This window comes from Delphinapterus leucas, chromosome X (genome assembly GCF_059928025.1).
Source record: "Delphinapterus leucas isolate spDelLeu-1000000601 "Yukka" chromosome X, BTC_Dleu_Yukka2, whole genome shotgun sequence".
In the NCBI taxonomy this organism is placed as follows: domain Eukaryota; kingdom Metazoa; phylum Chordata; class Mammalia; order Artiodactyla; family Monodontidae; genus Delphinapterus; species Delphinapterus leucas.
The window spans coordinates 71,705,421-71,731,697 of NC_143150.1; the positions used below are offsets into that span (position 1 = coordinate 71,705,421).

Genomic DNA, 26,277 nt, shown 5'->3' on the forward strand with positions numbered 1-26,277 from the left:
CCTAACTAGCCCTGTGGTTAATCAAGGGCTACAACACTCAAGTGATAGGTGTTTGTAGTTAATTCCCACTAATTAACTAATTCACACTCAAGGTTTCAGGGTGTTCCGACTGTCTCCACCTTACGTGGGGACACAGTGATCTAGAGCCTGTCTAGAACCTTCTGCAATGACAGAAATGCTCTATATCTTCTCTGTTCAGTACAGTAGCTACCGGCCATACGTGGCCATTGAGGGCTTGAAATATGATGAGTGCAAGTGAGGAACTGAATTGTTAATTCCATTTCATTTTAATTAGCTAAAATTAAGTAGTCACATATGGCTAGTGGCTACCATATTGGACATATCTAGACCAATGGAATTGTTATTTTTGAGAATAAATAACACCTCTATTATGAAAAAAGAATTCCTCTATTCTGAAAAAGCCATTTTTTTCTTGCTTACAGAAAAAAAAATCAAACAATACCCAAGAGTAAAAAGAGAAAAGTCTCTCCCTCTATTCATCCCAGTGATTACAATTATGACATTATTGCTTTTCTATTTTCTATGTTTGTACTGTCCTGGTCAAAGGGAAAACTTCATACCTTTTTATACAGGTAGGATTAAGCTATACATATTTTTCTGAGCCATGACTTTCTCACTTAAAATACTTTAGCTATCTTTCCATATAAATGCATAAACATCTATGAGGACTTTTCATATCTAATATTTTAGAGACTCCAGCATGATGGTTTCTAGTATCTGTTAAGTGAAAAAATACATAGTTACAAAGAAGCTACTATGGGACTTCCCTGGTGGCACAGTGGTTAAGAATCTGCCTGCCAATGCAGGGGACACGGGTTTGTGCCCTGGTCCAGGAAGATCCCACATGCTGTGGAGCAACTAAGCCTGTATGCCACAACTACTGAGCCTGCATGCCACAACTACTGAAGCCCACACGCTACAACTACTGAAGCCTGCACGCATAGAGCCCATGCTCAGCAACAAGAGAAGCCACTGCAATGAGAAGCCTGCACACCACAACAAAGAGTAGACCCCGCTCGCTGCAACTAGAGAAAGCCCACGTGCAGCAACGGAGACCCAATGCAGCCATAAATAAATAAATAAATAAATAAAGCTACTATGGATTCAATACCATTTTAATGAACTTATACTTTGTTAATCACGACAGCTGTTTACACCATTGAAAAACTAAAATAACAAATGAAAAGAAAAATTGTTGTACTTTTGTGTAGCTCCTCAAGGCAATCACAACATAAGCAGAGAAATGTTAATGTAAACAAATAACTTCAATACTGTAGGCAAATAAAATAATAGTATCATATTAGAGGTAAAGGTAGCTCTGCTTGAGTGGATCAAGAATGCCTTCACAGAAAAGAGCACCTTTGAATTGGGTCTTAACTAAGAAGTTGAAGTCAGAGAGATCAGTGTGCAAAGGGTCAGAGACAGAATGACCTATGTTTTAGGTAATTTGTCATGGCTGAAGAGAAGTGGGGAGGCTGAGTGACAGGAAATTAGCCTAGAGAGATAGACATAGGCCAAACAATTAAGAGCCTGTGCCATGCTTAGAATTTTTTACTTTAATCTGTAGGTGATGGAGAGATATTGAAGGGTTTTGTAAAAATAATGGGTTTTTTTTCTGATTTTAAAAGTAATATATACTTATTGAAGGAAACATTCAAAAATACACAGAAGTATATTGGGCTTCCCTGGTGGCACAGTGGTTAAGAAAAAGAGATTAACTTCCGGGTTAAATTCCCTGAGAGCCTTGTCAACAAGGTGTTGAATTTTTTTTTAAACTAGTCCCTTATCAGCTCTGTAGATGTGGTCCATGAGTTTTGGTGGACGTGTTTTCATGCCTTCTTTTAAAAGCAAAATAAAGTTAGTCCCTTCTGGCCACTGTTAACTTCCACTGAGAGGCTATAAAAGTGCTAGCAACTACAGATACTTTTTTAATGTGCACTGACTGAAATCCCAAAGAATAGCAAGCCCTTATTTTATGAGGCTTTCACTGATGCTGGGTGTGCCCCCACCAAATGCACACTTTATGTTATGAACAAGATCCTTTGCCTGGTGTGGGTTCATTGCTAATCTATGCTAGGAAAAAAAGATACCACTGGAAAATGCATTGAGGAAGTCAGCTGAGAATAATATACTCATACTTATGGTTTTTCTTTTCATTACTACTCAGTACACTGAAGCATATTGTTCATGTTGAGGACGAGTAGATTGGTAAAGAGAATGAATTAAAAGACATTTATAGGTCTCATATTTTATCACTGGTAAATTATCTCCGTTTAAAATCATATGCTTTGTGGCCACCTTGAGGGGTGGGATAGGGAGGGTAGGAGGGAGACGCAAGAGGGAGGAGATATGGGGATATATGTATATGTATAGCCGATTCACTTTGTTATACAGCAGAAACTAACATACCATTATAAAGCAATTATACTCCAACAGAGATGTTAAAAAAAATCATATGATTTCATGAAACAGATTGCTTTTTTTTTTTTTTTTTTTGCTGTACGTGGGCCTCTCGCTGTTGTGGCCTCTCCTGTTGCGGAGCACAGGCTCCGGACACGCAGGCTCAGCGGCCATGGCTCACGGGCCTAGCCGCTCCGCGGCATGTGGGATCTTCCCGGACCAGGGCATCAACCCGTGTCCCCTGCATCAGCAGGCGGACTCTCAACCACTGTGCCACCAGGGAAGCCCCACAGATTGTTTTTTTTTGTCTTCTTTTTTAAGTTTTATTTTTTTATTTTTTAAAATAAATTTATTTATTTATTTTTGGCTGCCTTGGGTCTTCGTTGCTGCCTGTCGATTTTCTCTAGTTGTGGTGAGCGGAGGCTACTCTTCGTTGAGGAGCGGGGGCTTCTCATTGCGGTGGCTTCTCTTGTTGTGGAGCACGGGCTCTAGGCGCACAGGCTTCAGTAGTTGTGGCACATGGGCTCAGTAGTTGTGGCTCGTGGGCTCTAGAGCACAGGCACTGTAGTTGTGGCGCATGGGCTTAGTCGCTCCATGGCACGTGGGATCTTCCCGGACCAGGGATCGAATCCGTGTCCCCTGCATTGGCAGGCAGATTCTTAACCACTGTGCCACCAGGGAAGTCCTGCCTCTCTCTTATAACAACACTTGTCATTATATTTAGGGACCACCTGGAAAATCTCCGCATCTTAAGATCCTTAACCTGGGATTGCCCTGGTGGTCCACCAGTTAAGACTCCATGCTCAGTGCAGGGGACCCGAGTTCGATCCCTGGTCAGGGAAGTAGATCCTGCATGCCACAACTAACGATCCCGCACGTGGCAATGAAGAGCCCACATGCCACAACTAAGACCCGGTGTGGCCAAAAGATAAATATTAAAAAAAAAAGATCCTTAACTTAATCACATCTGCAAAGTCCTACTTTTTTTTGCCATATAAGGTAACATTCACAGGCTCTAGGAATTAGGACATGGATATCTTTTCTTTTTTTGGGGGGGGGCGAGTATTACTCAGCTTACCACAATCACCCTGGCAACAGTATGTAGAAAAGATTGGAGGAGATAAGCTAGAAGATAAGGACACCGGCTAGAATACAATCATAATAATTTCAGGTGAGGGACTTCCCTGGTGGCGCAGTGGTTAAGAATCAGCCTGCCAATGCAGGGGACATGGGTTCGAGCTGTGGTCCGGGAAGATCCCACATGCCACAGAGCAACTAAGCCCGTGTGCCACAACTACTGAGCCTGTGCTCTAGGGCCTGCGAGCCACAACTACTGAGCCCACGCGCCTAGAGCCCGTGCTCCGCAACCAGAGAAGCCACCACATTGAGAAGCCCATGCACCACAACAAAGAGTAGCCCCCACTCACCACAACTAGAGAAAGCCCGCGCACAGCAACGAAGGCCCAACGCAACCAAAACTAAAAACTAAATAAATTTATAATAAATAAATAAAATAAAATAATAATAATTTCAGGTGAAAGGTGGGGAAGGCCTGAACTAAGACAGTGGTTGTAGGGATAGAGAAGAGGAAACCAAATCTAAATAATTAGAAGGTAGGATCAAGGGGACTTAATCAATTAAATGTAGGAGGTAAGGAGCAGAAGACTAGAATGATTTGAAGGTTTCTGGTTTGGGTGCCTGGTTGTCTGGTTATAACCAGGATAGGAAATAGAGGCAGAGGGTAAGTCAATTAGTGCATTTTGGTTTAAGGTGAGAGGAGCCAGCCAAGCAACAGACGAAAAGGGTCAAAGCAAGGCTCTGAGAGGTCAATTTTTTTTCTAATTATCATTATCAATCACATAATACTTATTGAATATTTTCAAGATACTGAACATAATAATATGGGGTTTTTCAGTACTAAGGATGACTTCTGTCCTCAGTAAATTACCAAGTAACTAGATAAACAGGTAACATCAATCAAAAAAAAAACAAAACAAAAAGGGAATGGCCTAGTGTACAAGAACTATAAGTGGATACCACCTGTATTCAACATTGTACTAGAGGTTCTAGCCAGGGTAATTGGCAAGAGAAAGCAATAAAAGGTATCCAAAATGGAAAGGAAGAAGTAAAACTATCTCTACTTGTAGATGACATGATCTTGTATACAGAAAATCCTAAGGAATCCACTAAAAAAAGATTAGAACTAATAAATGAGTTCAGCAGGGTTTCAGGCTACAAGATCAATATACAAATGTCAATTGAATTCCTATTTACTTGCAATGAACAATTTGAAAATGAAATTAAGAAACAATTCTATTTACAATAACATGAAAAAGAATAAAATGCTTAGGGACAAACTTAACAAAAGAATGCAAAAATATACTCTGAAAACTATAAAACATTGTTGGAAGAAATTAAAGAAGAGCTAAATAAATGGACTTTGATTAATCAAATAAGTGTTAGCAAGGATGTGGAGAAACTGGAACTCTGCTGGTGGGAATATAAAATAGTGCAGCTACTTTGGAAGACAATTTGGCAGTTCCTCAAACAATTAAACATAAAGTTACCATTTGATCCAGAAATGCCACTCCCAGTTATCTTTTTTTTTTTTTTTTGGCTGCATTGGGTCTTCGTTGCTGCACGCGGGCCTTCTCTAGTTGCGATGAGTGGAGGCTACTCTTCGTTGAGGTGCGTGGGCTTCTCATTGCAGTGGCTTCTCTTGTTGCGGAGCATGGGCTCTAGGTGCGTGGGCTCCGTAGTCGCAGCGCGCAGGGCTCTAGGGTGCACGGGCTTAGTTGCGCCACGGCACGTAGGATCTTCCCAGACCAGGGCTCGAACCCATGTCCCCTGCATTGGCAGGCGGATTCTTAACCACTGCACCACCAGGGAAGTCCCAACTCCCAGTTACCTACCCAAGAGAACTGAAAATGTGTTCACATAAAAGCTTGTAAAAGTGAATGTTTATAGCAGCGTTATTCATAATAGCCAAAAGGTACATCAACTGATGAATGGTTAAGCAAATACGGTATATCTGTACAATGGGATATTATTCAGTCATAAAAAAGTAATGAAGTTCTGATACATGCTACAACATGGATGAATCTTGAAAACATGCTAAGTGGAAAAAGCCAGTCACAAAAGACCACATATTATATGATTCTATTTATATGAAATGTTCAGAATAGGGGAATCTATGGAGAAAAGAAGTAGAACAGTGCTTGCATAAGGCTTTGGGAGATGGAGAGATGGGGGAAGATAGCTAAAGGGTACAAGGTTTCTTTTTAAAATGATGAAAATGTAAAATCGACTGTGGTCATTAATGGTTGCACATATCTGTGAATATACTAAAATCCATTAAGTTGTATACTTTAAATGGGCAAATTGTATAGTATATGAACTCTATCTCAGTAAAGCTCTTATTAAAAAAAAAAGAAAGTATAAGTGGGACCTAAAGAAGTAATAATAACCTAAGTTGATTTCCCAAGGGACAGCACCATAGCAGAAAGTCCTGTAGAGATCCTGGAACCCATATAGACCCTAGGGTGTGTGTCTCATAAAGTCAGTTGACCTCCTGTGGAGTGAATTAGGATATGTTGCCTCCCAAATTGGGAGAGATGTTTGGACAGGAGAGAGTGAATGTTAAAGAGTGGCGTGTAGTCAGAATCACACTAAATCAGACTGCCACTGTTGGACTTGCTGATAAGGAGGAATAGGCGCGCTTTTACTACATTTCACTCACTTTTCTTCTTTTTTTTTAAAGTTTCAAATAATATTGTGTTTTAAAACTTTCTTAGCAATACAAAAAGAATTTTGCTCTCAATAGAATATTCGTTTGATAATTTTCACTGAAGCAGTGTTATTGACTCTCTGCTTAATTTTTTATTGAAGTATAGTTGATTTACAATGTTGTGTTGATTTCTGCTGTACAGCAAAGTGATGCAGTTATACATATATACACACTCTTTTTTATATTCTTTTTAAAATTATTTTTATTTATTTTTGGCTGCGTTGGGTCTTTGTTGCTGTGCGCGGGCTTTCTCTAGTTGCGGTGAGCGGGGGCTACTCTTTGCTGCGGTGCACAGGCTTCTCATTGCGGTGGCTTTTCTTGTTGTGGAGCATGGGCTCTAGGCACGCAGGCTTCAGTAATTGCAGCACACGGGCTCAGTAGTTGTGGCACGCAGGCCCTAGAGCACGTAGGTTTCAGTAGTTGTGGCTCGCGGGCTTAGTTGCTCCTAGGCATGGGGGATCTTCCCAGACCAGGGATGGAACCCATGTCCCCAGCATTGGCAGGTGGATTCTTAACCACTGTGCCACCAGAGAAGTCCCTATATTCTTTTCCATGATGGTTTATCACAAGATATTGAATACAATTCCCTGTGCTGTACAGTCAGGAGGGCCTTCTTTTTTATCTATTCTATATATAATAGTTTGCATCCACTGACCCCAAACTCCCACTCCTTCCCTCCCCCAACCCCCTCCCCCTTGGCAACCACAAGTCTGTTCTTTATGTCTGTGAGTCTGTTTCTGTTTCATAGATAGGTTTGTTTGCATTATATTTTAGATTCCACATATAAGTGATATCATGTGGTATTTGTCTTTCTCTTTCTGACTTACTTCACTTAGTATTATCATCTCTAGGTCCACCCATGTTGCTGCAAATGGCATTATTTCATTCTTTTTTATGGCTGAGTAGTAGTATTCTTTTTAAAGATAAAGATGAAGATTCCTTATCTTTGCCTGCCTGCCTTTGCTCCCCTCTTGCTTCACTCTTACCTCTTTCCTTATATTATAGAAATATTACTACAATTTGAGTTCATTGAGGCTTTTTTCCCCCTCTCTCTCCCTTATTCATTCATCCACCAATTCATCCAACAAACATATCAAGGACTATGCTAGATGCTGGAGACAGAGATGAGTAAGAACTGGTCCCTATTGTTGAGGAGCTCACAGTCTAGCATTTCCCCAAAGTCTCTCTAAATGGATATTTCCTTTTCTTCATTCCATGGTACTTTAGAATGGTATAAGACATTAAATAAGAATCCATATGTTTCCAGAGTCGGTTCTAAAGAGTGAACTTCACTCTAATCAAATGGCTGCCAAATAGAATAGATCCAATTGTTTGATCAAGTTACATGTAGCCTTGCCTGTCATAAAAAAATAATAAAAGTTTGACACCCAGCGTAGTTAAGTAAAGCATGGCACATGCAAATGATGGAATAATATACAGCCATTACAATTATGTTGTAGAACATATTGTACAAGATAATTCCAATTTTGCAAAAAAAAAAGTATGCAAAAAGAAAACAAAGGACTGGAAGGATATACATCAAAAAGAGTAGTGGTTATCTCCAGGTATGATGGATAGGATAAAAGTGATCATTGCTTTCTTCTTCAGACCTTCTATGCTTTCCAAAACTTTTACAGTGAACATTTATATTTTTGTAATCAGAAAAGTATATATATAATTAAAATGAAAGAACTCTCATGAAGACAGGGACTGAGTTTTTACCTGTCTTATAGTATTTACAGAGCTTTAGGAGTGCTTTATAAATGGTGAATAACAAGTAACAGAATTGAGTACTATGCCATAAATGTAACAAGGCTGAAAATGAGAGTGTTGAATTGCAGGCCATACTCTTACTCAACACCTTCCCTGTCATCCCCCATCAGCCCATTTATGTTAGAGCTTTTCATCTGTGGCTGATACATACTCAAACCTATCAACTATGGGCACTCTTGGCTTACTCAAAGAGAAAAAGTAGATATTTATTTTAAGGACATGAAGGTTCCTGGGTGTGAAGTCCCAAACCTTTCATAAGTCAGCTCTATTTCTCTTATAATAGTAACAAGTATCTATTAAACACCTGCTATATGTCAGGCAAGTGCACACCTCAATCTTAGTAGCATTGCTATGCGGTATCATTATCCCCAGTATTTCTTTCCAGTCTTTTTCTAAGTATACATGTATATAGAATTTCTCTACAAAGTTGGTATCATATTTTAACTCCTGTAAAAAATGTAACATTATATCTGGAGCGTTTTCATGTCTCATTTGCTTTTTTTTTTTTTTTTCTTGTTTTTTTTGCGGTACACGGGCCTCTCACTGCTGTGGCCTCTCCCGTTGCGGAGCACAGGCTCTGGACGCGCAGGCTCAGCGGCCATATAGCGCACGGGCCCAGCTGCTCTGCGGCATGTGGGATCTTCCCGGACCGGGGCACGAACCGGTGTCCCCTGCATCGGCAGGCGGACTCTCAACCACTGCGCCACCAGGGAAGCCCTCATTTGCTTTTTTAATAGACTTTATTTTTTGTTTTTTTTTTTTTAAAGAAGATGTTGGGGGGTAGGAGTTTATTAATTAATTAATTTATTTTTGCTGTGTTGGGTTTTCGTTTCTGTGCAAGGGCTTTCTCTAGTTGTGGCAAGCAGGGGCCACTCTTCATTGTGGTGCTCTCGCCTCTCACTATCACGGCCTCTCTTGTTGCAGAGCACAGGCTACAGGCGCGCAGGCTCAGTAGTTGTGGCTTACGGGCCTAGTTGCTCCATGGCATGTGGGATCCTCCCAGACCAGGGCTCGAACCCGTGTCCCCTGCGTTAGCAGGCAGATTCTCAACCACTGCGCCACCAGGGAAGCCCCTGCAGACTTTATCTTTTAGAGTAGTTTTATGTTTGCAGCAAAATAGTAATTTGTAGTAATGGTTGTTAATTACTACATCCATTGTATGAATATAACCAAAATTGGTTTGACCAGTTTTCTATTGTACATTTAGATGGTTTTCTTATCTCTGTTTTAAAGATGAGAAAAATAAGACCTGGTGACTTGACAAGAGACAAATCCAAAGTCAACTGGTTAAAAAGCAGGCAGAGTTGAGATTAGAATTCTGGTCTATCTGTCTCCAGAACTCACACACATTGCCTCTGAATACACCATCAGTCCCCTTTAGATTGTCTCCCCTCAGTTTGAAACCAGGCATTCTCCACAACCAGAGCAGTCAAGGATCCAAGCATGTGTTGAGAAGGGCAGGCAATACAAAAGAACGACGTGACCCAACTGAGATGGAACAAATTGAAAATGCAAAAGGAGGTACAGGGACACAGAAATAAGCAGAAGGTGTGAGATGGGTGCACAGTATACTGGTTAAGATAAAGAGAAAGCTGCGTTTGGGAAACCTAAAGGGGAAAACTCTTGCTTTTATCTCTGTATATAGGAGAGAGCAAAGATAACCTCAAGGCCATGAGGGGAGCCAGGAAGGATAAGGTTTCTGAGAAAGTGAATGAGATAAGGGAGGGTAAAACTCCGGAGGACTACAAGGCTAGCAGAGGCTTAGTGTGGGAAGGAAGAAAGGCCCAGGTCAAAGAGGCAGGCCAGAGCAGGCACTGGACACCAAACCTAAAAATGTGATGGGACTCCCTTCCAGCCTGAGCCTCTTCTAGTATCTCAGATACTAAATACCCTCCAGCATTTAGGGGTCGGAGTGGGAAAGTGGAGAGAGCGGGGATTGTAAAGTGCTCTAACTCTAATGGGGACTGAGAATGGATCCTGGCACACATTTTTTAAAGCCAGTAGGCCTAATGCTAATGCCTCCTCCCCCTACCCCACTTCCCTAGCTTCAACCCCAGCCACACCCACACGCTAAGGACCATCCAGGAGGGGGAGTGTGTGTGTGCGCGCGCGCGTGCGTGCTCTTGCCTAAGAGAGCCTGAGAGACAGAGACGAGACAAAAAGAGACCGGGAGAGAGAGAGAGTGCGCGCCAGAGTGGGGGGGGGGGGGAGAGAGGGACAAGGACAGAAAGAGGGAGGGAGGGAGACAGAGACAGAGAGACAGAGAAAGGAGGAAGGAGAGCTGTCGGCATCGGTGAGGAAAACTACTGAAGAGATAACGCTGGGGGCTCCTGCGCGAAGACTCAGGGAGAAGATCTCAGAACTTACCCTAAGACCGTGGAAGGAGTGGGGGAATGTCTTTGCAGGACCTGGTTTTGGGGTCATCAGGCAGTAACGGTTACTGCATAGGCGTTGTCACTGAGCCAGAGCCATTTAACTCGCCCTGGGTGGCTGGAGACCAGGCTTAAGACACCCCACAACTCTGAGTCTCAGAATGGTTAGGGGGGCCCGAGGCTGCAGACAAGGGGAGGAGGGGCACGTGAGGGTTGGGTCACTGCCTCCCCCCACCCTTCGCTGTCACTCATTACCCCAACAGTCGCCCAGGGGGCGGGCCCCGGAGAGGTGGGGTTGGGGGGGAGGGTAATCTTGGCAGGCGCCTGCGGCATGGCGTAGGTAGGGACTGTTGAGGGGGGCGGACGCCGGGGGGTTGAACACGAGTGGGAAGCGGAGAGAGACACGGGGAGGGGGAGGGGACCGGGAACCATTTGAATGAGAGGAGGGGATCACGGGTAGAGTGGGCTCCAGGAGGTAGGGCGGGCACGGGTGTTGACGGGGGCCAGACTCTCAAGCCAGGTAAGGGAAGCAGGTGCGTAGATCTGTTTTTTGTGGGTTAGTGTACTCGGCCCTTTGGTGGAGAGGGGGTGCCGCCTTCCCCGGGGGCGGGCTTCCAAGCTCCGGAGGCTAGCTTTTCCTCCTCAACTAACGGGGCCCCGGGCGGGGGCTCAAGCTCCATCTCCAGTGCCGACGTTCCACTCCACAATTTCCAGGCATCCACTGGGCTGGGAGTCTCGCGCCGGGGGCCGGCGCTGTCTCGCGAGCCCCCTCCTCGAGCCAGCCAATGGGGTTGGTTGCTGGCGCCGCCCGCCCGCCTGGTGCAGAGCGCTGGGCGCTGTGAGCGGCGCTGCCATTTAAAGGGGCCGCGACCCCTGTCCCGGCTGCTAGGGAGGGAGGTGGAGAAGGAGCGCGGGGCCGTCGCTGTCTGCAGTTCTAGGCTTGTAGCCTTTACACTAACCCTGCCGCAGGTAGGGGTCGAGCCTGATAAAGCCGAACCGAACCTGCAGGCGGGTTCTCGCAGTAGCCGGGAGGGGGGTCTAAGGAGAGATCGTAGCTTCAAAATGTCTTCCTGTAAATGCCTGAGGTGGGGGGTGGGCAACAGGAGAAGGAGGACTGGGGGAGCAATAGGAAAGGGGGACTGGGCTGAGGAAGTGGGCGACCCTGAAAGGTAACTGGGGGGGGAGGGGTTAGGAAGGGCAGTTTGTGGGGGCGAGGGAAGGGCTGAGGGAGGACCATGCAACGCGGGGAGGGGGGGTGGGGCCAGACAGGGTGGGTAAAGACTGGGGAACTGGGGGGCTCTAGGAGAGAGGGGAGGGGATAGAAACTGAGAACGCGGGGGCGGGAAAGGCTCCTGTTGGCAGCGGCCCTGGGAGACTCTAAGGGGGCGTTCAGCCCGCGTTGTGGGGGGGAGTGAAAGGTGAGGGGGGAGGGGAACTGGGAGTTGCAGTGGGGTGGCGGGGGCTAGGCGGGCGGGTGGAACGACGGACTGCCTGGCGAGTGGGGCACAGGGCCAGGGCGGGGAACGCCTCTCCCCACAGGGGGCGCTGTATGTTGGTGGGGGGAGTGGTCATTTGCACTAAAGCCTGTGGAAATGCTTGTCGGTTGTGGTGGGGGCGATTCAAGAGAAATCCAAGTGGATGATGGGGTGTGTCCCAGAGCCTATATAAGAAGGAATTCTGGCGAAGACCACCTCTTCTGTCCTCTTTTCTACCCCTAACCTACAGCCTATATCCAATCATCCTCATGGACCCCAGTGATTTCCCCAGTCCGTTTGACCCGTTGACCCTGCCAGAGAAGCCCCTGGCTGGAGACCTTCCAGTTGACATGGAATTTGGAGAGGATCTACTGGAATCCCAGACTGCCCCAACTCGAGGATGGGCCCCCCCTGGCCCTTCTCCATCCTCAGGAACCCTGGACCTGCTTGATACCCCTGCTGGCCTGGAAAAAGACCCTGGAGTCCTGGATGGAGCCACTGAGCTGCTGGGGCTGGGAGGGCTGCTCTATAAAGCCCCCTCCCCCCCAGAGGTGGACCATGGTCCTGAGGGGACCCTTGCATGGGATGCAGGAGATCAGACCCTAGAGCCTGGACCAGGGGGCCAGACCCCTGAGGTGGTGCCACCTGACCCAGGGGCTGGGGCAAATCCCTCTTCACCTGAGGGGCTACTAGAGCCTTTGGCTCCAGATTCTCCAATAACCTTGCAGTCCCCACATATTGAAGAGGAGGAGACCACTTCCATAGCTACAGGGCGAAGGGGCTCCCCTGGGCAGGAGGAGGAGCTTCCCCAAGGGCAGCCACAGAGCCCAAATGGCCCCCCCAGCCCTTCAGTGGGAGAGACTCTGGGGGATGGAATCAACAGTTCTCAGACTAAACCTGGGGGCCCTAGCCCCCCTGCACACCCTTCCTTGCCAGGTAGGTTGCCTGATCAGCTGGAAAATCAAGGATGGGGAGAGGGTGGGGGTAAGGAGGGTGGCTGTGTGTTTGGGGAAGAAGTTGTGGGAGGAGGGTGGAGAGATAAGCGTAGGGATGTGTATGGAGGAGTTGGGAGTTTGGAAGGAGGAGTGGGGGTGTGGTGAAGAAGGTTAAGGAAAGTAGGGGTAGGGGGAGCTCAGTGGCTGTGGAGGAGAAATAGGGGTGAGTTTCAGGGGGTGAGTTGAGAAGACTGGGTTCGGTGGCAGAGGTTCCCTTTTTCTTCCCCCAGTGGGCTTTTGGTACCAGGGTCCTCCTTCCTTCGGGATTTGGGGAGGACACCAGGCTTCTTGGTTCTAAGATCTTTCTAGCTGTTTTGTTCTAGATGAGACTGGGGTTTCTGGGTTTGATGAATGATAACTAGGCTCTGGAGCCACCAAGTGCATAGTGATTTCAGAGGAATGGTAGACATGCAGGGCCTAGGATTGTGTCTCTGATAGGGGAGGGCCAGCCTAGACTTGAGAGGCTCGCATTTCTCCCCAATTCTGCCTAGTGTTGTGCCTCTCCCAGGCTGTGACCAGGGTCTTAGGGCTTACATAACCACCTGAGTCCAGGGGAACCTCCCCATACATTAATGCTTCCTTTTTCCCTTGCTACCTTTGGGTGGTTGCATTTGTTTTTGTTGATAAACTATAAATGCTTGATGAAAGGTGTGTTACTTGTGTTTCCTTAACTCCCAATGATTGGGACAGAAAGCTGGTGGGAAGGTAGGATTTTTTTCATGGAGAATAGCTGCGCGCCACCCCCCCTCCTTAGTGCAGAGCTCAAGGTAACCCTGAGAGGGGCCCCAAGAAGCCACAGGCACTCGAGTTTTCCCTTTCAGTTTTGAGTAAGTTCTTCCCCAGGAATGGAGGTGGGGGTTGGGCCAGGGAGGGGGTGGTGAAGGCAGGCTCAAGATTTAGGTTGCTTTCTGCTTCCTTTGCAGGAGATGGCCTGACTGGGAAGGCAAGTGAGAAGCCGCCTGAGAGGGTGAGGGGGGGAGGGGATTGGAAGGAGTCTGGTTCCCCCTGTAGCTCTGGGAAGGACAGACCCTTCATTTTCCCTCCCAGATGTTGCTCTGTGGAGGGTGTGTGTGAGGAGAGTTAGGAGGAGGGAGGGAGTGCTTGTATCTATTGCTTCTTAAGGAGAAGGTCCAGCCTCCTTTTCTCCCCTCCTCCTAAGGGCAGGGCCAAGGGTCCCTACTCTCCCTTCCCCCTCCTATTTCTGTACCCCCCCCAAACCCTGTACTAGTGCAGCTGGCCCTTTAGCCTGCCCCTGGTGTCAGCTTTCCTCCCCTCCCCATGTTTCCAAGGTGCAGAAGAGAAGCGAACGCGTTAGAAGAGTAGAGCCTCCAAAACCTGAGGTTGTGGATTCCACTGAGAGCAGTGAGTAGGCCTTGAGGAAGTGTGACCCAGTGGGATGTGGCGGCCACGGATCTCAGGGCTCCTGTAGTGCCGCACTCTGCAGAGTGCAAAGCGCCTGTCTCTGCTCTGGGTTGGCATGGGAACCAGGGGCAGTGGGGGAAATTGAAAACAAGAGCAGTGAGAATGGAGTTTCCTGTTTCAGCTCTGCCATCCCTGTCCCTGAATCTTCTCACTTGGATCCCTTCCTTCCCCTCCCTGGGAGGTTACAGAGTAACTAAGGGAGAGTGACACCGGGTGGCTTGAGATTCCAATGTAATGGGGCGGGGTATAAAGCCAAGAACTGCAGGGATTGGGGATCCCAGGATCAGCTGAGCTACCTGTTGGTCAGGTGATGGCTGGAGGCCTGGTCCCTCAGCCTTTTCTCCCCGCCCCTCCCCCCTCTTCCTCAGTTCCAGTGTCAGATGAGGATTCTGATGCCATGGTAGATGACCCCAACGATGAGGACTTTGTGCCATTCCGGCCCCGGCGCTCTCCTCGCATGTCCCTACGCTCGAGCGTGGCACAGAGGACTGGGCGCTCAGCGGTAGGCACCAAGATGACTTGTGCCCACTGCCGGACACCACTGCAGAAGGGCCAGACGGCCTACCAGCGCAAGGGGCTGCCACAGCTCTTCTGCTCTTCATCCTGTCTCACCACCTTCTCCAAGAAGCCCTCCGGCAAAAAGACCTGTACCTTCTGCAAGAAGTACGTGAGGGTCCCGGGCTGTGGGGAGGGCAGGGATCGGGCTGGGAGTAAAGGGTGAGACAGAGACTATGTTAGCAAGAACCTAGCAAAGTGGAACTGGGAGAGAGGTGATTTAGGGAGGGGATCCGAGAGTATTTTGGTTCTGTGGTCATTGATCCCAGAGGAGGGGGGTGGAGGCTGATGAAATGAGAGGGTGGTACTGAGTGAATGTGCAAACCTGTCCCCACCTCCAGGGAGATCTGGAACACCAAGGACTCAGTTGTGGCGCAGACTGGTTCAGGAGGCTCCTTCCATGAGTTCTGCACGTCTGTCTGTCTCTCTCTGTATGAGGCCCAGCAGCAGCGCCCAATCCCCCAGTCTGGGGATCCCGCCGATGCCACTCGCTGCAGCATATGCCAGAAGACTGGAGAGGTGAGGAAGCTCGATGGGGGCTAATTTACAGAGCCTGGCCAGCCCTGAGCTGCCCCTGCAATCCTGGGGCTGCAGGGGCCAGGCCCTGTGGAAGAGGGGAGTGGGGAGGGGTAGCAGCCATCGTGAGGGAGCGTATTCAAGGATAGAGCTTCTCCAGGATGTGTGCAGCTGGCCTTCCTTGCCTCCCAGGACCTCACCATCAAGTCGGCAGCCCGATGTGCAGGTTGGGGGGTCCCTGGGCCCACTGTCTGCTGTGAAGGTCTAGGGTGAGGCGGGGCGGGCCGTCCTTGCACTAGGGTGGGTGGTGGTGGCCAGGCCCTAGCTCAGGGTATGTGTGTGTGTGTATGTGGCAGGTCCTGCACGAGGTCAGCAATGGCAGCGTGGTGCACCGGCTCTGCAGCGACTCTTGCTTCTCCAAATTCCGGGCCAACAAGGGACTGAAAACCAACTGTTGTGACCAGTGTGGGGCTTACATCTACACCAAGACCGGGAGCCCTGGCCCCGAGCTCCTCTTCCACGAGGGCCAACAAAAGCGGTTCTGCAACACAACCTGCTTGGGGGCGTACAAGAAGGTGGGGCCGAGGGAGTAGTGCATTAGAGGGCTGTGGAAGGGGGTGCGGTCCTTGGGTGAGAAATAAAGGTGCCTGATGGGTCGAGGGCTGGGAGAAATAAAACAAATAAAGGGGGTTTCAATTGTATCTGTTATGTTTTATTTTTGAAGCTGGCTGGTGGATACACAGGTCTTTGTTATCTCATCATCTATACTTTTTTTGTATGCCTGAAATATTTCATGTTTTAAAAATTTAAAAAAATAAAAGTGAAGGGACAAATCCAGCCTCAGCCTCTCCTTCCCCATCCTCACAGAAAAACACACGGGTGTACCCATGTGTCTGGTGCAAGACCCTGTGTAAGAACTTTGAGATGCTATCCCATGTGGACCGTAATGGCAAGACCAGCTTGTTCTGTTCCCTGTGCTGTACCACCTCTTACAAAGTGAAGCAGGCAGGGCTCACTGGTAGGTGCAAAGCCCTCTTCTCTGAGACCCCTGCTGGCCTTCCTTCCACCTCCCATACTCCCTTCTTCTAAAGTAACCCCTGCTGCCCGACTTCAGCCCCAACCACATCTTCCCGTGGATTTCCTGTTCCATCTCTGCACTGCCTTACACCTTCTGTGTGCTCTCTCTCTCTCTTTCTCTCTCTCTCTCTCTCTTTCTCTCTCTCTCTTTCTCTCTCTCCTTTTCTCTCTATGCCCCAGGCCCTCCCCGACCCTGCAGCTTCTGCCGCCGCAGCCTCTCTGACCCCTGTTACTACAACAAGGTTGATCGCACAGTCTACCAGTTCTGCAGCCCCAGCTGCTGGACCAAGTTCCAGGTACTCCAAACCCTGGACCAGGGATAAAGGGTGTGGCGACGTAGAGAGGGTATGAGATTTGGGGTAGGTAGGCCTGGGCAGAGCAAAGAACAAGCCTGACTTCCCCTACCCCTACCCGCCCGCCACACACATCTTGCCCCTCCCTTACTTGTCTTCCTTCCCTCCAGCGCACAAGCCCCGAGGGGGGCATTCACCTGAGCTGTCACTACTGCCACAGCCTCTTCAGTGGCAAGCCTGAGGTCTTGGACTGGCAGGTAAGATCCCCACCCCCACCCACATCTCGCTACACAGAGACATCTGTCTGAAGGGGTCCTTCCACTTGGCTCTCGCCAGGTCCAGATGTCATAGCCCTGTCCTCCCCGCCCTGTGCCCCTGTCCCAGGACCAGGTGTTCCAGTTCTGCTGTCGTGATTGCTGTGAGGACTTCAAGCGTCTTCGGGGTGTGGTGTCCCAGTGTGAGCACTGCCGGCAGGAGAAACTCCTGCATGAGAAGCTCCGATTCAGTGGGGTGGAGAAGAGCTTCTGCAGCGAAGGTAAGGAGATGGGGAAGGGGCAGAGGGCTCTGTACCTCACAGCTGGGGAGAATGGCAGATTAAGTAAGGAGGGCTTGCAGTGTGGTCCGCGGGGCCAGGGCCTTCTGCTCAGGATGCTCTACCCCGTCTGTCCCCAGGCTTTGGGCACGGGAGGTTGTTAGAGGTTTCAGGTGCACCGCCTTGAAAAGGTTGGGTCTCACAGCCATGGAGATTTCTGCGTCTCTGGACTCTTCCCTCTCGCCCCCTTTCCAGGCTGTGTGCTGCTGTACAAACAGGACTTCACTAAGAAGCTGGGATTGTGTTGTATCACTTGTACTTACTGCTCCCAGACCTGCCAGCGCGGAGTCACCGAGCAACTGGACGGCAGCACCTGGGACTTCTGCAGCGAGGACTGTAAGAGCAAGTACCTGCTGTGGTACTGCAAGGTAAGGGGGGCAGCACGTTACAAAGGAGGGAAAAGGTGGCAGGGAACATGGGCTCTTGTGCTGCCATCAGGGTGTGGGCTGATCTCCAGGGAGGGGGCTCCGGCTTACCCAGCCTCCAAGGGAAGCAGCACGGCTTATCCCAGGGCAGAGGGCCCAGCACATTTTAGGGAGGCAGGTCTGACCATCCTGTTGACACCCTCAGGCTGCCCGGTGCCATGCCTGTAAGCGCCAGGGGAAGCTGCTGGAGACCATCCACTGGCGTGGGCAGATCCGTCATTTCTGCAACCAACAATGTCTGCTGCGTTTCTACAGCCAGCAGAACCAACCCAACCTGGATACCCAGAGTGGGCCCGAGAGCCTCCTGAACAGTGAGTCCTGGGCAGGGGGCACAGTCTGTTAGAACTGGCCTGGACTCTTCTGGTCCTGGGCCTGGCCCCTTTCTTCTTCCTCTCCCGCTTTCACCTCATCCCTGGCCAGAGGTCCTAGTACTGCATTCTCTTTCAGCTTCCAGACTGTAGAGGTACTAGAGGAGTCTCGTTTCAAGGTTCTGAGAGTTAGATCCTACTGATTTTCTATAAGGGATTTATTGTAGGGAATGAGTACCTGCCCAGGTAGGGTGGGGCATATGGGGACTGTGGTTAGTTTTAAGAGAGAAGGAAGTGTTGGCATAAGCTCTGCCTTTAGTGAGAGTGAAGGCTGTTGTTTCTAGAATGTTACCCTGGCCCCTCCGCACTCCAGGGGTACTAAACTCCTGAGGGCCATCTAAATGGAAGGCCTTAAATTATGGGTCATTGGGGGGACACTATTTTTCATCCTTGGCATCCAGGAGCAAAGAATCTTTTTGGCCACTATTGCTGGGACCTAGAGAAGACTAGACCTGGGGGCGGGGGTGGAGGGAAAATTTGAGACTTCCCATTCGTATTTGGTGTTCTCTTAATGAAGCTCTCCTGGAGCAGGGGTGAGAAAAATGGAGAGCTAGTGCCTCAGATGAGAGCTTTCGTTTGCTTTGATCTACAGGTCAGTCTTCTGAGGCGAAGCCCCAGACACCCTCTCAGACCAAAGTGGAGAACAGCAACACTGTAAAGACCTCAGAGGAAAATGGGAATCTGGGCAAGGTCAGGGCAAAAGCCAGGGGGTAGGATGGTCTCAGAGGAGGGTACCGTAGTCAGCAGCACTAAAATTCCTTTGTCTTTGCAGATCCCTGTGAAGATCCGAACAGCCCCCGCTGCTCCCACCCCTCCTCCACCCCCACCGCCCCCAGCAACACCCCGCAAAAACAAAGCTGCCATGTGTAAACCACTGATGCAGAATCGGGGGGTCTCCTGCAAGGTGGAAATGAAGTCCAAAGGGAGTCAGACAGGTGAGTGAGGGTGCCGAGACGCCACAGGCTGTATTCCATGGTCTTGGGCCTCCAGCCCTGTGCCTGGGAGCTGGACAAGGGGGTTTCTTAGGTGGCCGAAGTGTCCTGCATATTGTCGTCCTAGAATCCCAGAGTTGTCTCTCAACATTTGGTTCAAGGGCAGTTTTGTGACACTGAGCACGTGTTAGAGCTTTGCGGGGGTAACAAGCACCAGGTCCTGGGTCAGATGTGACCCATCTGGCAGGCGCTCTGAGAAGACCCCTTTTTTGTCAGCAGAAGAGTGGAAGCCACAGGTGATCGTGCTGCCCATCCCAGTGCCCATCTTTGTGCCAGTGCCTATGCATCTGTACTGCCAGAAAGTCCCGGTGCCTTTCTCAATGCCTATCCCGGTAAGTTTTCCTGCCCTTCCTGGTGGGGGCCTCCTTTACCCTCCCAGGCTTGAGACCCACCCTGCCCCCTCCCTCTCACCAGCCGTTCCTCTCATCTGCTGGTATGGTTCTTGGCGTTTAGTTGGGATTCGTGCCTCCAGGTGCCTGTGCCCATGTTCCTGCCCACTACCTTGGAGAGCACAGACAAGATTGTGGAGACCATCGAGGAGCTGAAGGTGAAGATCCCTTCTAACCCCTTGGAGGCCGACATCCTGGCTATGGCAGAAATGATTGCAGAGGCCGAGGAGTTAGACAAGGCCTCATCTGACCTTTGTGGTATGCCATGGACAGCGGCGGTGAGGGAGACAGGGTGCTGCCAGTCTGTCTCTGCCTAAGGGGGCGGAGAGTGGTGATCTCGGTGCCTGGCGGGATGGGGGAATAGTTGGGATCAGCCCCTGAAAGCCAGTTGAGGGCGCCAAGTAGGAGCTGCAGGGACTAAGCCAACCTCTCTGCCTCCCAGATCTCGTGAGCAACCAGAGTGCAGAGGGACTTCTGGAAGACTGCGACCTGTTTGGGCCAGCTCGGGATGATGTCCTGGCCATGGCCGTCAAGATGGCCAATGTGTTGGATGAGCCTGGGCAAGACTTGGAGGCGGACTTCCCCAAGAGTGAGTAGGATTCGGGGCGTGCCCGCCGTGTACAGTAGCATTTGCGCTATCAGGAAAGGAGTGTTCCTTGTTACCCCGAGCATGACCCTAAACAGAAGACTGTCACAGGGAGTGGTGCCAGAGATACCGGGACAGGCAGACTATTCTATGCTTGAATCTTGTTGTTGTTGTTTTTTTAATTGTGGTAAAACACATAACATAAAATTTACCATCTTAACCATGTTTAAAAGTTTACAGTTCAGTAGTGCTAGGAACATTCCCATTGTTGTGAGTTTTTGTGTGTATGTGCCTCTGAGCACGTTCTCAGTATATAGCTTTGTCCTGGTGACCACGATGAAGCTGTCTGGGAGGCTCATCTCTAGTCAGGTGAACAAGTAGCAGGGGTGGGGTGGGAGGACTACAGGGTTGAGGTCTTAGAAAATTGATTTCTTCTTCCTTTCCCCTCTAGATCCTTTAGATATTAACCCCAGCGTAGATTTCCTGTTTGATTGTGGCCTGGTAGGGCCTGAGGACGTGTCTACTGAACAAGACCTTCCCCGAACCATGAGGAAGGTGAGGGCTGGGGCTGCTGTATCCACAAAAGAGGGATGGAGGCTCAAAGGGCGGGGTGGGGGGTGGCTTTCGTAGCCACGTCAGCAGCCTTAGTTTCGCCTTCCCTAGCCTCCTTTCTCCACCACTGTGAGTGCTAAGGTACAGCCAAACTCTGCTCTCTCCCCAGTTCATCAGAGGTTATAAGAGCTGTTCCTGGGGTTCTGCGCCGTGGAAGCTTGCTGTGTTCTTTCATCAGTCCCCACCTCCCCTGGTGGTGAACACTGTCCTGACTAGCTTCCATGGTGCCCTGGCCTTACCTCCACCACTCCCTCCTTTCTCTTCCCCTCCAGGGTCAAAAGCGGCTGGTGCTTTCAGAGAGCTGTTCCCGGGACTCCATGAGCAGCCAGCCTAGCTGTACTGGACTCAACTATTCATATGGTGTCAATGCTTGGAAGTGCTGGGTGCAGTCAAAATACGCCAATGGAGAAACCAGCAAGGGTGATGAGCTGCGCTTTGGCCGTAAGTACCCAGGCGGGGAGCAGGGGCAGAGCTGTGATTCAGCTGTAGATGTCTACAAGTGATAAGGCTGTGATCACTTAAGGGTATCCTGTGAAGATGGGGAGCAGTTGCAGAATAAGGGGAGATGCCATCTAGGTTTCAAGGCTGAGGGCTCTTTGTGTAATTGGTGGGTTTGTTCTGGAGCTGGACGTGACTAAGGGGTGAAGAGGTTAATGGTGGAGCTAAAGGAAATTCTTAATGTGCAGTTGTCTTAATGCCAGCCACCTCCACTGTGTATCACTGCAGCCAAACCTATGCGTATCAAAGAGGATATTCTGGCCTGCTCAGCTGCTGAGCTCAACTACGGTCTGGCCCAGTTTGTGAGAGAAATCACTCGACCCAACGGTGAACGATATGAACCTGACAGTATCTACTATCTGTGTCTTGGCATCCAACAGGTACCCCTTGCGCCCTGCCTCACTTGCTGTCACTTAACACAGCAGGCAGGGTCCCACCAGAAATGATCCTGTCCCACTCCCTGTTCCTCACCTTGTTTCCTGCCTTGAACAGGCAGCTTGCCTTTCATCTCCTACTCTAGACACGACAAGAAATGAGAATACTCTTCTAAAATCAAAGCTGTGTTCCAGGACTTTTGACCAAGGAGCAGTCTTCATTGCTCTGCGGGTCCCTTTGTCATCCTGAAACTCACTTTAGGAGGGGAGGGATGGGCAGAGCTGGGTTCCCTGAGTGGTGGGGTAATGTTTGGTTCCCACTGGGAGACGTCAGCCATGCCTCAGCTGACAAGGGGGTCTGGGCTTGTGAAGAAGCGGCTGTGACACATCTCTTCCAGACTTCCTCCTCTTCCAGCAAGGCCTCAGCTCCTCAGAGCTGTAGGTATACCTGGGGAAAACCACTCTGGATCGCTAAATCCAGCAGCTGTTTCCCATGGGCTCCTAACGGTCAAGGTCGCCACGCGTGGGGCCTTCGGTCTCATCGTCTTTCCTCTAGGGCCTAGAGTCTAGCTCTATGTGTGTCTGTTTTTCTTTTTCCAGTACTTGTTGGAAAATAACCGAATGGTGAACATTTTCACGGACCTTTACTACCTGACTTTTGTTCAAGAACTCAACAAGTCTCTGAGTACCTGGCAGCCCACACTCCTCCCCAACAGTAAGGGACAGGGACTTAGCAACCCCTCCGCCCTTTCCTCCTTTCTTCCAGTGCACCATTCTGAGTCCAGGGCTCTTGGGTCTGCCACTCTTCACAGAAGGGTCTGAGCACAGACGTGTGTAGTGGGGTCCCTCAGGGTTAAGAGCTAGAGGAGCCAGAGCCCCTGTCCTTGAACATAAGGAGGGGATCAAGACTTAGGTCTGAAGAGCTATCTCTGGGACCCAAAATGGTGACCAGGGTTTGAGTGGTAAGTGAAGGAAAAAAAGGAAGAAGTTGTGGGGCTCCTCAAGGTTTACGTCGACCTGCCTGTAACCTGAGGATGGTGAGCGAAGCTCTGAATGCAGGTGGAAACTGTTAAAAAATAATATCCCCCCCCAAAAACCCCCACCCAATACCGAACCAAAACAAACCCCAAAATCCAGCCCTCCTGTGCAGTATAGCGAGGCGTCAGGGTTTTACGTGCAATGGTCCCTCACCGAATGAGTCTGGCGTGCCCAGTGCTTGTGAGCCGGACATGTGGGAGCAGAAGTGGTTGGGTTTGTGTAGTCAATCCCTCCTGACCAGCCTCTCCCCCTTGCCCGTTGCAGATACGGTGTTCTCCCGAGTGGAGGAAGAGCACCTCTGGGAGTGTAAGCAGCTGGGGGTCTACTCGCCCTTTGTCCTTCTCAACACCCTCATGTTCTTCAACACTAAGTTTTTTGGGCTGCAGACGGCTGAGGAACACATGCAGCTCTCCTTCACCAACGTGGTGCGGCAGTCCCGCAAGTGTACCACCCCTCGGGGCACCACCAAGGTGGTGAGCATCCGCTACTACGCCCCTGTCCGCCAGAGGAAAGGGCGAGGTACGAAGCTGCCCCCTCCTTTGCTTTTCCCCCCTCTCTACTTTCCCCTTCCACGCCCCACCGTGCCACCGGGTGGGCCCTCTCCATTGCCCCCAGTTTCTCTATCCTTCCGTTCCTGGGTTTGCAGAAAAGATGAAAACAGCCAGTACTTCAATCCGATGGGCAGTGGCTATTGCATAAATAGGAGGTCACCAAGCTGTTTGTTTCCCACTTTTCCTCATTTCAGGGCAGTTTACTTTTGGGGCTGGGGGGGTGGGTGTTGGACAGGTGGGAAACTGTTAGGGGTGTTTGGCTGAGGGGAAGAGTTGACAAGAGTGAATGACAGCCTTTCCATCGCTCTTTGCTAGTGGGCATAACTGCCACAGCACCTTGGTTTCCATTCTGGCCCTGGAATCAGTTCCCAAGGTCCCTTCTGAACCTGAGCCTCTACCAGGACTAATGTGCCAGGGGCTGGCGCCATCACTGTTTATCCCAGAAGGCAACCCCAATCTTGCAGTAGGGTCTGTTTTGTCAGTTTTTCCGTGTAACTTCTGAGATCACCTCTTCAGGAAATCAACTTGGGGAAGATGATGGAGACTTTAGCAATGAAAACCAGGGTACACTGCAGAGCAACACCCTGCAGAGCGTTGGGTTGGTACAGAGAGACTGACAGACTCGTCTTCTGCCTTTATTTCTCCATGAGACTGTTTTGTGTCCTGAGGCCTTCCCCCTGTGCCCTAGACTGTGCTCTTGGAGGTGCCTCGTTGAGACTGCACTTTTAAGGAGTCTGGTTCATTCGTCTCCTCCACAGACACCGGTCCTGGGAAACGGAAGAGAGAAGACGAAGCCCCCATCTTAGAGCAGCGTGAGAACCGCATGAATCCCCTCCGCTGCCCTGTCAAGTTCTATGAATTCTATCTCTCAAAATGGTGAGTTGGCAGGTTCGCAGGAATGGCATTAGCGGGGGGGGGGGGGACCCACAGGCTCTACTTCGCCCAGGAACTGATCTCTGTCCTTCCGCCCCCCCCCCCCACCATTGCAGTCCCGAAAGCCTCCGGACTCGCAACGATGTGTTCTACCTGCAACCTGAGCGGTCCTGCATCGCCGAGTCACCTCTCTGGTATTCTGTGATCCCCATGGACCGCAGCATGTTGGAGAGCATGCTCAATCGTATTCTGGCTGTGCGTGAGATTTATGAGGAGCTGGGTCGTCCCGGGGAGGAAGACCTGGACTAAGTCCACGTGCTTCCCGGATCCATCTTTCACACCAATGTCTGTCCCGTGGCCACGTCCCACAGGGCGATTGGCCCAGGAACCAATGCTACTCATTCTGAAGGGCCCTGACTGCCCTTTTCTACTCATCCATTCCCTGCCTTCCCTAGGAGTCCCTGGCTTTTGTCTTCTCCCAAACCACTTGACAACCGCAGGGCCCCAGTTCTCTGTACTGAGGGACTGGTCTCCCAGTGATGGGCAAAAACCAGCTAGGCCATTTTCTTTATGTTTCAGAGTAAACCCCTTCTCCTGGGGCGAGACTCTGGGTGGAGTGTTAATGGCTCTGGTGATCCTGTTGGCTTTGGGTTTCCTGACCCATCCCACATAGGTAAAGGCCCTTGTTCCTAGGTTTGGCCAAGGGAAGAACCCAGCTGCCTTCTCTGCCCTGTGCCCACTCCCTTCTCTACTCTTCCCCGGTACCAAGCTAAAGGGTCTTGTATGAAAGATACGAGAGAAACCATGAAAGTAACGAGGGGACCATTTACCTAAAACACAGAGCTTAGGCACTCTTCCCCTCCCATGAGATAACTGGTGGTTGGAACCTCCTCGCCACCTTGTTGCCCCTCTCCACCCCTGCAAGCATCAACCCTTGGTGCTGCGATTAAAAAAAAATCTTCCAAATGCTTTCTTTCCCTCAAAGGCAGAGAATGACTCTTTAAGTATGGGGAGCAGACTCCTGTCCCCTTGGTTTATGTGTTTGTCTCTCTCTGCCATCTTAGGTTGGCATGAGCCATGGTGTCAACATGCTTAGCCCCCTTCTGTAACTGCTTCCCTTTAGTTCAGTGGACAGAGTTCCCAAGGCAAAAACTACCTTGTGACTTGGGTTGGGGCTGGGTTCCCCACTCTTGTTCTTCCCCCATCGTGAGAGCCAGGCCAAGCCTGTGGGGGCCCTGGGTCATGCAGGATGGGATCTGTAGTCAAAGGATAGGTGAGGAGCTGTGGGCGTGGGTCCTGCCCCCACTGCCTCCATCTCCTCTCTTCCCCATCTTGCCTCTGTAGTTCCAGAAAACTCTTAGCACCTGGCAAAGGGGGTACCCAGTTCTTTCCCTGTTGGCTTTGCTGTTCCCCCACCTCCTTTTTGTGTTTTTATAACTGTCACCAGTTTAGCCACTGTTTAAATTGTATATATTGTTCTGAGGCGCCTGGCCTGTCCCTTCAGTGAGCCATGCCCGCCCTTGTGTTGTAGTGAGAAGCTGTTGTCACGACTAACCTTCTGTCTCTGGAATTGTTTGTTTCAAATAAAGAGTTAAAATTGTCTTCTGCCTTCACTGGGGGAGGGAGAGCAGTGTATGGAGAGGTGAGGGATATAGAGGAGCCATGCTGGACCACTTCAGATCTCTCAAGGTATAAAGAAGTGAGGTGTCCCACCACAGGTTGAGAATCATTTTTACCCAGCTCACTGAACAGACCCACTAGGAGTATGGGCCTTGTTATAACAAATTTCCAAACACTTAAGGGAAAAATTTATTCAGCAGCTGTCTATTAAGGACCTACTATGTTTAAGGACCTAGATTCCATGTTTCAGAGAAGACAGAGATTAACTAGACCGGGATCCTATCCCCAGCAGGCTCCCGGGCTAGAGGGGAGACAGAACGGTGCACAGTTAGTTGCAAGACCGGCAGAATGAAATAAATACCTAGTGCTATGGGAGAGCAGAGGAATAAGGAACTCATTTCAAGTTTACGGGGGGGTTGCGTGCAAGTTCACGAAGGGAGGTGGCATTTGACCTGGGCCTCCAAGGGTAGGTAGGAGGGGTTGGGGGACCAGCACAATCAAAGGCTGCGATTTTCTAACCCGGGAGGGACAGGATCAGATCTGTTGCTTTAGGGAGGAGATCCCTAGGACAATATGAAGGATCGGAGGTGGGGCAGATCTGAGAGCCAGGACAGCAGTGAAAGGAGTGTAGCTAAGAGGTTCTGTGAGCCTCGCTGGGGATAGAGAAGCAAAA

General features: G+C 49.8%; 1 protein-coding gene across 2 annotated transcripts; it reads left to right on the forward strand.

Annotated features, from left to right (window-relative positions):
• The first annotated feature begins 10,795 nt into the window (after positions 1 to 10,795).
• Positions 10,796 to 25,585, forward strand: ZMYM3 (zinc finger MYM-type containing 3). 2 transcript variants are annotated; one of them, XM_022561012.3, is made up of 25 exons: positions 10,796 to 11,322; positions 12,079 to 12,764; positions 13,747 to 13,790; positions 14,113 to 14,185; positions 14,614 to 14,908; positions 15,142 to 15,319; positions 15,673 to 15,891; positions 16,184 to 16,334; positions 16,574 to 16,689; positions 16,857 to 16,943; positions 17,071 to 17,221; positions 17,474 to 17,646; positions 17,849 to 18,014; positions 18,664 to 18,761; positions 18,844 to 19,006; positions 19,283 to 19,395; positions 19,536 to 19,710; positions 19,895 to 20,041; positions 20,490 to 20,593; positions 20,923 to 21,091; positions 21,377 to 21,528; positions 22,123 to 22,237; positions 22,825 to 23,079; positions 23,870 to 23,987; positions 24,101 to 25,585. In XM_022561012.3, the coding sequence occupies exons 2-25, from the start codon at positions 12,098 to 12,100 to the stop codon at positions 24,291 to 24,293; spliced, it is 4,122 nt and encodes a 1,373-aa protein (XP_022416720.1). In that variant the 5' UTR covers positions 10,796 to 11,322; positions 12,079 to 12,097; the 3' UTR covers positions 24,294 to 25,585. The 2 variants fall into 2 exon arrangements, with proteins under 2 accessions (XP_022416720.1, XP_022416722.1); XM_022561014.3 differs by having other exon boundaries at positions 14,119 to 14,185.
• Positions 25,586 to 26,277: the final 692 nt, after the last annotated feature.

Coding starts and splice junctions, on each gene's coding strand:
- ZMYM3 (XM_022561012.3), top strand. CDS start 12,098: ATGGACCCCAGTGATTTCCCCAGTCCGTTTGACCCGTTGACCCTGCCA. Junction 12,765..13,746: donor TGCACACCCTTCCTTGCCAG/GTAGGTTGCCTG, acceptor CTTCCTTTGCAG/GAGATGGCCTGACTGGGAAG. Junction 15,320..15,672: donor TATGCCAGAAGACTGGAGAG/GTGAGGAAGCTC, acceptor TGTATGTGGCAG/GTCCTGCACGAGGTCAGCAA.